The 11,065-nt window shown below is 44.1% G+C and overlaps 2 protein-coding genes across 6 annotated transcripts; one reads left to right on the forward strand and one right to left on the reverse strand.

The window, feature by feature from the left end:
• Positions 1-83: 83 nt before the first annotated feature.
• On the forward strand, positions 84-1,731 carry LOC133912499 (small ribosomal subunit protein eS21). Its single transcript, XM_062355266.1, has 4 exons — positions 84-244; positions 788-869; positions 955-1,087; positions 1,509-1,731. The coding sequence occupies exons 2-4, from the start codon at positions 820-822 to the stop codon at positions 1,569-1,571; spliced, it is 246 nt and encodes an 81-aa protein (XP_062211250.1). The 5' UTR covers positions 84-244; positions 788-819; the 3' UTR covers positions 1,572-1,731.
• A 287-nt stretch (positions 1,732-2,018) lies between these two features.
• LOC133912497 (ferritin-like catalase Nec2) lies at positions 2,019-6,090 on the reverse strand. 5 transcript variants are annotated; one of them, XM_062355265.1, is made up of 5 exons: positions 5,766-6,083; positions 3,763-3,856; positions 3,121-3,662; positions 2,798-3,023; positions 2,019-2,660 (listed from the first exon to the last, which is right to left on the reverse strand). In XM_062355265.1, exons 3-5 carry the CDS (start codon positions 3,528-3,530, stop codon positions 2,253-2,255), a joined length of 1,044 nt encoding a protein of 347 aa, XP_062211249.1. In that variant the 5' UTR covers positions 3,531-3,662; positions 3,763-3,856; positions 5,766-6,083; the 3' UTR covers positions 2,019-2,252. The 5 variants fall into 5 exon arrangements, with proteins under 5 accessions (XP_062211249.1, XP_062211245.1, XP_062211248.1 ...); XM_062355261.1 differs by lacking the exon at positions 3,763-3,856 and having other exon boundaries at positions 3,121-3,468; positions 5,766-6,090; XM_062355264.1 differs by having other exon boundaries at positions 3,121-3,856.
• Positions 6,091-11,065: the final 4,975 nt, after the last annotated feature.

Consider the following 11,065-nt stretch of genomic DNA (forward strand, 5'->3'; position numbering starts at 1 on the left):
AGATGGGCTGGGCTATTTCCGCATGATGGGCTGGGCTCATTTCAGATCAATTTCCTACAGCCCACAAGAGTAACGCCACGCGGTCTGCCCATCTCAAGGAAGTGACACTGCCAGTGGGCCCAGAGCCGAAAGCTAGGGTTTACGAGCCGTCCGCTCTTATAAATAGCAGCAACCCTCTCGCCCCCGAACCCTCCCGCCGCCGCCGCAGCTCGCTTCGGTCTCCAGCTCCCTTCGAGAGATCAAGGTGTGTATCCTCGTCTTCCCCGAATCCTCGACGATCTGCTGCATAATCTCGTTTCCTGCGCGTCAATTTCTGTGCCCTTGCGCCGATACGGCTCTTAGCTAGGGTTCACTTGCGAGGAATCAATCTGTGTTATTGTAGCGTTTCAAGTAGCATGATTTTGCCAAGTGTATGCCTGAGATTTTGTAGGTTCGTAAATTCTGGATGTTTGCTGCTGTTACTGCACTATTAAAATGTTAAATTCATCGCGACGTTTGATTGGAAGGAGGTGCTTACTTTTCAGATTCGATTAGGCTCGCTTTTAATGGTACTAGAAAGCAATGCCCAGATAATTCACCAAGGGGAGTCGTTACTGGAGAATTGAACCTTTTTTTTTGCGAATATAGGAATAAATTTGTAGTGCTCTCTTGTTTCGTGGAATTGGGATCATCACATGATTCAATAGTCTTCCACTTAACTCTCCTAGTACAGAGACTTAGTAAGTGTTCAGTACTATTCTTTTAGGTGACTATGTTCCTGATTGTTGTTCTTTTCTGCGCTCTGTAGTCGCTGTTGCGGTAGTTCCCCCAACCGTCACCATGCAGAACGAGGAGGGTAAGATGGTGGACCTGTACGTCCCCAGGAAGTGGTACGTTTGCCTCATTCTGTTGTTTAAATTGTGTCCTGAATTGTTGTTTATGTGGTGTGCTGAGCTACACTTTCTGTTCTTGCAGCTCTGCCACCAACAGGATCATCACTGCCAAGGACCATGCCTCTGTCCAGATCAACATTGGTCACGTGGATGAGAATGGACTGTATGATGGCCGCTTCACCACGTTTGCTCTCTCTGGGTTTGTCCGTGCTCAGGTGATTATCTAATATGCTTGTAATCCTTGCTTATTGCAGTTACAAATGTGCATGATTTTTTAATTTCACATTGTTGCGTCACCTGACTTCTTACCACTGAGCATGCTCACTATATCATTATTCTTTGCGATAAAAAAGAGGTTTTAACATCTGTTTAACTTTCTTGGCTGATTTGTACATTGCTTGTGTAATTCCATTTGGCCTCAGAATATCAACTTAGTATAATGAAGGATTATTTGAATGCAGTTCGCGAACACCAATTTTGCCCTTGAGCTATCTGCTTAAGATCATCATGCATAACTAAAGATTGATACCGGATTCTACTATGTACCTCCTTTTTTGTGTGTCCAATCAATGTATGCATCCATGCTACTCTATCTCTACATTACTAGGTTCAGATTTTCATATTTTGTTTTGGCAGGGTGACGCAGACAGCTCGTTGGACAGGCTGTGGCAGAAGAGGAAGGCTGAGATTAAGCAGTAGATCTAGCAGCAGTAGTTTCACCAAGAATTGACTCTTGTGATTTCTTGAGTGATCCTGCCTTGGCTATGTTTTGATTTCATGCCTCTAGACCGTTTGGATGCAATGCTGTGATTTCACTTGGTACCTTGAAATCTAAAGACTTAATATCGTTTGCCCGCTACCTTCTGAGTTTAATGTGCCTAAGATTTCATATGAGCTGGGTGCCCTTTCAAAGCTGTGAATTATGTTTCTTGATCCATGAAGCAAATAATCCTTGCTGTTGAGCCCCATTTCACTTGACCAATGAAGCTAAACACTAGTTCTACGACTCCATGGAGTTAACTATAACCTGTGATTGCAGGGTTGTGGAATCGTAGCTGCTGCCTTCTTTTTAGTACTGATGCAATGCAACTCTGTTCTGCATTTCACCTTTCCGGATTAGTTACACACTGCAAAGACTGAAACCCAACAATTGAACAGTATATTCCATAGAGAATAATGCACTACAAGTAATCGGTAGATGTTACGAATTCAGATATACTACGGCTCCAGCATTCAGACTTTATTCCTGCATTTTATTCCAAGCGCTGAGCATGCAAACGTAAGCAGGGCAATTGAGCTCCAATACATCACTCCTATAAACATATATCAGTATATTACATCGTCGATACCATGAAGCCACCACAAGGCCTTTGCAGCTCGCTAGTTTTCAGGCTTCTCGTCAGCACCATGCTGTTTGCCAAGAAACGACCGGGCGATCCTCCCGTTGGCGCCCTCGGGGTAGAACCCGCCGGGCACATGCTCGTCGCCGGTGAGGTACAGGATCCTGAGCAGCTCGGCCGGCGTCCGGGCGTAGGAGAGCGAGTCCTTGTTGGCGGAGAGCACGTTGGTGCAGATGGCGCTCTCGGCGCCGAGCTCCCGGGGCACGGTGAGCCCCTCATCCTTCACCCCGCACTGCCCCAGCCGGTTGCGCAGCGCCGACACGCGGTCCGTGAACTCGGCCACCGTGATGTTCCCGTACGGCGGCACGCGCTCGCCGAGACGCTCGAAGAGGAGCCCGCGGAACACCGCGTCCTGGGCCGCTTCCACGCCCAGCAGCCCTGCGACAAGCTGCACTTATATCGCAAATCGCAATGGCGTGAGCAGTGAAATTGATCTTCATTTGAAGTATCGCATGATCTTTTCTTGTTCATGTGCATGGCTGTGTTGCATGGATCATGGTAGTTGGCTAGTTGCTTGGTGGTTACCCGCTTGGTCTCGTAGCCGTCGATGATGGGGTTGGTGCCGACGTAGCCGTTGATGCCCAGGTAGGGGATCACGTAGGAGGCCAGCAGGAAGCTGAGGCTGTCGATGTAGGGGTCGAAGGGAGGGTTCAGATGGTACCCAAACGCCTCGTCCATCACCCTTGCGAAGTTGTGGGCACTGAGGTCTATCAACGGCCGAGGAATCCCGCCAACTGTCCTCTGGATGGCCCTGCCATTTTTCAGAAAAAAAATCTCAAAATTATTTGTTGCAACTTGCAATTTCTCCTGTCCATAAAGAAACGGTGCACAATTGTGCCTCACAAAACCTGATGTGCCCAACTTCCTGGAGGCCAAACTCCGCAATGACGCGCCACGTCACCTCGTCGAGGTTGGCCTTCCTGGCGCCCACCGGCGGCGGTCCGCCCAGCGCCATCTTCGGCTCGATCTGGTCGAGCCCCACGGCGAACGCCGCGTGCAGGAAGAACTCGGCCTCGGTGTACTCCAGGTTCAGCGCAAACTGCACCGGGTCAACGTCGTAGGGGAACACAGGAACCGGAATGTGCGGAGCCGGCGGTTGGCACTGAGCTTCACCGTAGTTGGAGGACAGAGCCATCGCCGCTGGCCGCGTCGGAGGACAGGTAGGGTCGACGGGCTGGCCGCCAGGCGATGCCGCACTGCAACAACATGATAGGAGTAGCAAGAGCAGGAAAGGAGAGCAGGCATGCGACGATGCCATGATGTTCTAGCTGAAGCTTTAGCATGAAACTGCTGGTCTTGGGGGGGGGGGGGGTTAACAGTCTGTTGCTTCCCAGATTTATAGTGCAAAGGGTAGCTTCCAGTCATCCGGCGGCTGCTATTCTCTTCCTTCCTGAAACGAGCAGCCAGCTACCGTTCTCAGCTACCGTTCTAGCTAGAAAAAGATTACTTGTTGTATCCGAAAAGTAATCCATTAAGTTCCAAATGTGTACCTCAGAGAAATCACTTTCTGCACAGGTATTGGAATTGAAATTGGACTGCCATGGAATTGCAACCTAACAACTTTCTTCATCTTGGATTACGCTACTGCTAGGTGGAAGGCAGATAGGGCATTCATCATTAGATTCTCGTTTATTCATAGGTCAGGTCAGTTTGTCAGATTTGCTTCACATATGATGATGATGGCTACATATGGCTTCTAGTCCTTCAGTTTATGTATCCTGGTATAACTACTGGCACAAATGCCGTACCTAAATGACCTACTGCGCATTAGACATCAAAATTGATTGGTTGTTGTCAAGATGTCCAGAGAATGCAAACATTCCTTATTTGCAGTCCCTAATGGGGATTGCCCTTTCCTTTATTAGATTTCTTCATATATTTGACAACCATGCCTACAATTCCAGCAACATGCAGCAGCTAACTTGCTGACTGAATTTTTCACGCTATTGAACACGAACCAGATTCATGATCATATGGTTTAGTTTCAAGACGTGCAAAACAACTGGAGTATATCCTTTCTCCACTGGGGGATTTTTACTTGAAGGTTACAATGCTGAATTAAATTGTAAGCCATGAATTTGTCTCGCTTAGTCGTTGTTAGCCTCCATTTTCAGCAAGTAGTCGGTAAAACATTTTACATGTACATTTTGTGATGTGCTGTTTCTTTTAAAATGCTTGCATGTTGCGCATGTATAGGTAGAGCAAATCTTAAATGTTTTCATTATATGCTTGTAGCCTAAGAAAATACCGTAGCAAATTACCCTGATAAACAGCCAAATCATTCCCTTTCTTCAGTCTTCCAAGTTGCCCCTAATTAACCATTAGATGCTTGCAGCACAGCAAGCACCAGAAGGCAATAATCTATTCCTTTGATGTGAAAATAATATGTTGCACAGACTAATTGGAAGAAAATGAATTTGTTTAACGTCCATTCCCATATGTATGAATCTCTGCGTGTCATCTACATGATCTACAAGTCAAATTTCCAAGTAACTTCTGATTGGTAAAGAAGATATATGACTAACAAACTGCGTTTGAAAATTGTATATCACAAGGTAGTTGATATTCTCTACCTTAATATTTTTTTTAAAAAAAATCTTGATGTGCAAGTTCATCAACTTGGGTAAAGAAGGGAGTCACGCTAAACATGCACTCCATCAAAATGAAACATAGATAGAGTTTCAGTTCGAATTTTCAACTGAAGAAGGGTGATAAAATGAAGATTACTGTGTCGCATTTGTACCATCTGAAAGTGCTAACCAAAATATTAGATTTTGTTTTCTTGTACAACATCAAGAGCTTACAAAACTTTGAGTTTGTTGAATGTTTACTAAACCCACCAAAAACCAGTAGCAGTTATCTCATCAAAAGGATTTTTTTTTTTTTTTTTGGAATGTGGGCTGCCCATCTTTCGTTTTCCTACTTCAAAATTTCAAATACATTCGTGACTAACACATTGATCAGCTAAAACCGAAACATTTAACTGCTTTTAGCGCAAAAGGTTTATAGCACCGAATCTTACTAACACAGCAATATCGGAGTTACAGAACAAAAGCGTCACTGTCAAAAGCAATTGAAGTTTCAGCAGCACATCCTTCAAATAAATACCACGCCTGCATACTATCTTATCTTGTGAAAATCATTCATATTTGTTCCCCGCTTAGCATCAACATTAATCGGATCACATGATCCATTCACATGTTTCAACTAGACTACACGACTCAACGAAAGAAAATGATGTACGTCACAATCTTCTTATAGCAATGGCAGGAAAGCTGTACTGCACATATGCACTGCCCGGAATGTGCATCCAATTCAAACACCATTCTTCTAATCTCTGAATCTATGATCATATCGTACTGAAGTGAAATCCAATCAGACATGGACACAGGCTAAAATTCATATGCGACGGCTCCAGGAGTCAAATCTGAAAGCTAAACCTCCCCTAAATCCTACAAGGAAAGCAAAACCAGAAGAACGAAGGAAAACTCACCGTGGTGGGGCGCGAGAAGCGCGGAAGGTCCGTTCCGGTGTGTGGCAGGGAGTAGGCGTTGACGAAGACATGGTCGACGAGGAGGGCGGTGGCCGACGGCCACGCAAACCTCGACGCGTCCTTGAACCTGCCGGGGAGGGGGAGAGGTGGATGTCGGAGTGGGAGGCAGCGGATAGGGTGGGGTGCAGAGGAGAGGGAGGCGGGCAAGGCTCTGCACACGCGTACCGCCATCGCCGCCGCCGGCTGCCGTGGCCGCGTCACTCGCGAGGCCGTTCGCAAGCGAATCCCAGCGCTCTGAGAACGGAAAGGTCGTAGTGAGCCAGTTGACTGTGTGATCTGCCCACGTCACGTTTTCGTGGACCAGACGTGTCAGGCGGGTCAAGAGGTGGAGGTGGGAACACTGACCAGTAGGGCCTTAAGATATAACCCAGCCCATGGCTCGAGTTGGGCCGAGGCTGCATTTCAGTAAAGCATATTTTCGGCCCATCACATGACTGGTCTGTTTTTTCTCCGAAAAAAACTGGCCCATTCGTATCTTGGAGCATAAGATTAACCTAAAAATTGACCTCTAGTTCTTCTGATTTTTTATATTATTTTTTCAAAATTTGCAAAATTATATGACCGTTACAATAGCCTACAATCGACTATTTATCGGGCGAGAGTAAGGTCTCGTCCTTGTGGGCCCCACCGGTCAGAAGATTAAAAAATATGGTAAGGCCACGTGTCGTTCGTTTGTTGTCGCCGGGTGAACAAGTGAGATTTTTTGTCGCCCATTAAACATGCGACAACAAGGTGTCACCTAATGAACATATGATATCTTGTTGTCTTTTTTTATTTGTGACAAAACAAGCATGCGTCGTAATGTTTATATTTTAGATTCGTCCAATGCCATTAAATATTTGTACGATATTTTGGATTTTACAGAAATGAAAAGGTGAATGTGGTGATTTTAATAGGAACTACGACATACATGGATGGTGGCATATACAATACACAATCATTCTAACCTAAACAACTACCACGTATAAACCTAACATGTTTTAGGGAATGTAAACAATATAATTACAACATGTGGTCTATTGAATTTTACGTGGGTACTTTCCCTTCTTCGCCGCTTCCGGTCCTATCTCACGTGCCTGACGTGTCCTCTCACGCTTTGTCACATCCCAATTTCTGTAATCATGTCATTAAGCATAATCATATATCATGAGCATCATATTTATTTGTTAAGCATTGTTGAGCGTTTGTTATTTCTAATGGTGCTTGATAATTGCTATGTATTTTGAAAATACCCGACGTAAAAGTTCTTTAGTTTAACCTCCACTTATGCGTTGTGGGTGAATCTTTTTAGAAAGGTTTCCTCTCGTTTTGTAATCGTGTCACAAAAATTCCTAGAATTTTTGGAGCTTAAGTCACTTCGTTTGGACTAATAGAAAGGGGAGAGAAGGAATAGAATTTCTTAAAAAATAATTACCTCTCTTATATGTGGGACCAACCTAGCTGGCTAGCCCCACCACCTTCACCTCCCTCTCTCAAGTGTTGCAGCAGCCCTTCTCCCTTCTCTCACTCTCACCCACGTGCTCACTCTCCCTCTCCTCCCCAAACCAAGCAGCAAGAGTGCTGCTGCTCTGCTCATTCTCTCCCTCTCAAGCTCTCTATTCTCTTCCTCAAATCTGCCCTCAAGAAGAAGAAACACGGTATGCATGTCACACCGCTGCGATCCCTAGCTCTCTACCTTCCCCTTCATCCAATTCATTCTCACATGCATGAAGATTTGAGGGAGTTGCAAATCAATTTCATCACACCTTGTTTTTCTAAAATTTCAGCAGGCCTTCTTCATCTTCTCAAGCTTTTCCCCTCCGATTTTCTCCCTTTACCAACGGTCCTCAATCGTGGCAAAGACCCTTGGGTAAGTCTCTAGAGTTCCCATGGTGAATATACATGTTTTAGAATGGTTGATTTTGAGTTTTTTTGGCTGCAATTGAAAGTGGCGATGCATGTTCGTTCTTGAGGCAAGAAATCTAGAAGAAAAGTTTGGATGAGCAATAGCTAGTATTCATGCTTTTGGGGTGAGTAAAATAGGTTTATAACCAGTGATTTAGTGCCTTTACATGTTTAGGTGGCTTAAACTTTAACATGCAAGTCGAATCGGTTGAAGAATCGTCAAAAAACTCGTGTTCTGCAGAAACCTGGAGACTCCGGGTCACAACCTGGAGGTTCCGGATGATCCTAGCCAAAAATACCCGAGGACCTCCACCCATATGTTCACTCGGAGACTTCGAAATCTAGAGTGTCTGCGTTCAACCTGGATACTCCGGAATTGCACTGTTTATTAGGCTTTTTTTCATTGCTGAAGCTTGTAATATTCCTAATAAATTCTCTGCAACTCCAAAAATTATGCAACTAATTTTGTTGATTTTATAATAAACTCCAATACCCATTAAAAATATACCAACCATGAAATAATTAATTAAATTTATAAGATAAATTAATTAGGTTAAGGCTTCATTAATTCACCGTTAATTTTTTACATGTCAAACCAATTTTGCTAGTCTCCTTATGACTTGTTCTAACTAGGAAAATGTTTTCATGCATTATAAAGCATATTTTATTGTATTTCATCATATGCTTATTGCGATGCGTTCTTTTTTTTTTTGGTGATTGTCGAACTGGAGAGTAACAGGTTATCGCGAGGAGGTTTTGGTGGTTGATCTTGATTTGAAGAAAAGCAGCAAGGCAAACAACTAATCATATTGCATCCTTTATTCAAATTGAATTGAGTCTTAATTGGTAAATTATGCTTTATGTATGTTAGCATGTTTAGCGAGTCGATGTCGAGCTATGTGGGTAGAACCCATATTGTTGCATTACCTCTATCTTGATCCGTTGACGATCCTTATTCCTTGTAACTTAGGATGATTTTGTCGAGGTCTAACTACAACGGTTAATCAAAATTCTTAGCAATGCTTAGGTCCTCGGTAGAAGTTGAGCTATGGTGCGATCGTTGTTCGCGAGCTTAGGCCTTACTTACTATTGTTCACAATTATAGTTATGATGTTGGGTTGGATGAGATGTGAGAATGAGACGAGATATGGACGGTGCTAGGGGTAGGTCGGGAGAGGAGCCAAGATGCCATAAACCACTTGCATCATTTAAGCACCGTCCGTTGGTTCCATTGGCTTTAGCACTTTTCCGTGCTCACCACATACCCGAATATAGGACGGGTAAGCCAAGTACTGTAAGTTGTCACGTCTATTTGACTCATGCACTCGTGATGTAAGCAGGGGCTTATAGAGGCACCTGAGATCCGCCATTAAGACGTCGAACGCTTGGGGTCTTAGGTGGCCTCCACATGTGTTGTGCATGGGAACAAAGGTTCGGGGTGGGTACGTGAACGGTTGGTACGTGAATCATCACTCGCAACTGACGAGTTGTGTGGGCGATGGTCTCATATCACGTGGGTCCAGGAGTACTCCCTTGCAGGGTGTAAAATCAATTCAAATTGCCATGCTCTCAGTTATGAGCACACTTTTGTCTATCCGCATCAGCCGTAGAGTCACGGAGAGTGGAATGTGGCATGATATGCTAGATGGTGGTCGAGTTGGTTCGGATTATATATATGATTATTATGGTTCCAGTTTCATATATGTTCATGTGGTTGGTTACTGGGTAAAATCAATATGTGTTTTGGTTAATTATAGGTGCTCACACATAGATGTTAGGTTGCTTACGCATATGAATATGTACTTAACCTTGTGGCCTTTTTCTTGCTAATAACTTAATGTATAATCCTCGAAGTTAGGCTATTTATATATGCCCTATATGGTTTAAGTCTTGCGAGTAACTTCGTACTCATGCTGGTCTTTCAGGTTGGCAGACGAGGAAATGTTAGCTTCTGGCTACTTCATGTGTGCCGGTGCCAACGGCGGGCAAGAATAGTGCCGTCTACTCGTGTGGCGAGGTTTGGGTGGAGCCTAAGGGCATATGGCTCCACCGGTCTTTTTGTTGTTGTTAAGTTTTAAATCTTTCATTGCGTAGTTTTATCTTTTTTTTAATGTAAATTGTTGTAAACCTATTTTTGCTTAAGAACCTGTAATATATTACTCACTCTTTATTAATCCGTGTTGTGATGTTGAATGTTGGAAAGGCATCTGTTACGATCTTATGCACAAAACACATCCCGAGACTACCGGGGTGATATTCTGATTAATCGTTGTAGTCATGATTACACAAATAATCGATTTAATGATTAATTAGAATATTATCTAGATGGTTTCTCACACTTCCTCTCCCTCTCCGCCTCACGGGCCTCCTCCATCATGCGGTTACTCTCCTCCCTCATCTTCTTCTACTCCTCCTGAATGCGCTTGCACGTAGCCTCCATCCTCTCGCCGCCTTCCATCTCATGGAAGCATCTCCAAGCGGCGCGGTGCTGAGTGTGAAGGAGGAGCACATCCGCTTGCGACTACTCAGTATCCAACCACTATAAGAAGTCACATAGTGGTGGCAGAGACTGTAACGGAGACAAAAATATTAAGTTGTAATTCTTAGTTGTATTTGGAGTAGTTCGACCAGAATGATTACCTAGCGACGGGAGCTAAATTGGTGCTTCCCAGTGGTGAATCGTACTCGTAGTTGCATCACATGAAGAACCTCCTTTCATAGGTGTTAGAGAATTCAGAGGACTTCATCACCCTACAAAGGTCTCCACACCAACATATGGGCACTTTGATCCTGTCAGGCATAGCATCCAGCAAGTATTTCTTGGGGAAAGGATCGGACACCATTTCTTGGTGGTTGAGGCTATTGATTTGGTTGTACATGTGGCCATGAGGTCATCTATTTATACTGCGAATTTGTGCTGGTGTATGGACTAAATCCACAGAAATCGGCCCTGAAAAGGAGTTGATTTTGCAGTAAGGTGTTGTCATATCAACTGAAAAGGCTACTCATTAAAAGGCTACTTCCGGAAAGTCTTCTTCTGAAAAGACTACTTCTGAAAAAGGCTACTTCTAAAAAGGCTACATTTGAAAGGCTACTTCTAAAAAGGCTAAGTTTAAAAATGCTACTGATGAGAAGACTAATTTTGAAAAGGCTAGGCATGAATAGGCTAGGTCTGAAAAAGGAGTACGTGTTTTATTATCACAGTTAGATGTGTGCGGGTAACACAAATTTGACGGTAATATTATACCGCGGTAAAAGGATGTATGCTGCTACAACACATCTATAAAAGGCTCATGTATCTAGAAATTGAAGCCACGTCGATCAATGGAGGGTACGGGAGGAAGGGGGCGAAGAAG

This window comes from Phragmites australis, chromosome 3 (genome assembly GCF_958298935.1).
Source record: "Phragmites australis chromosome 3, lpPhrAust1.1, whole genome shotgun sequence".
In the NCBI taxonomy this organism is placed as follows: domain Eukaryota; kingdom Viridiplantae; phylum Streptophyta; class Magnoliopsida; order Poales; family Poaceae; genus Phragmites; species Phragmites australis.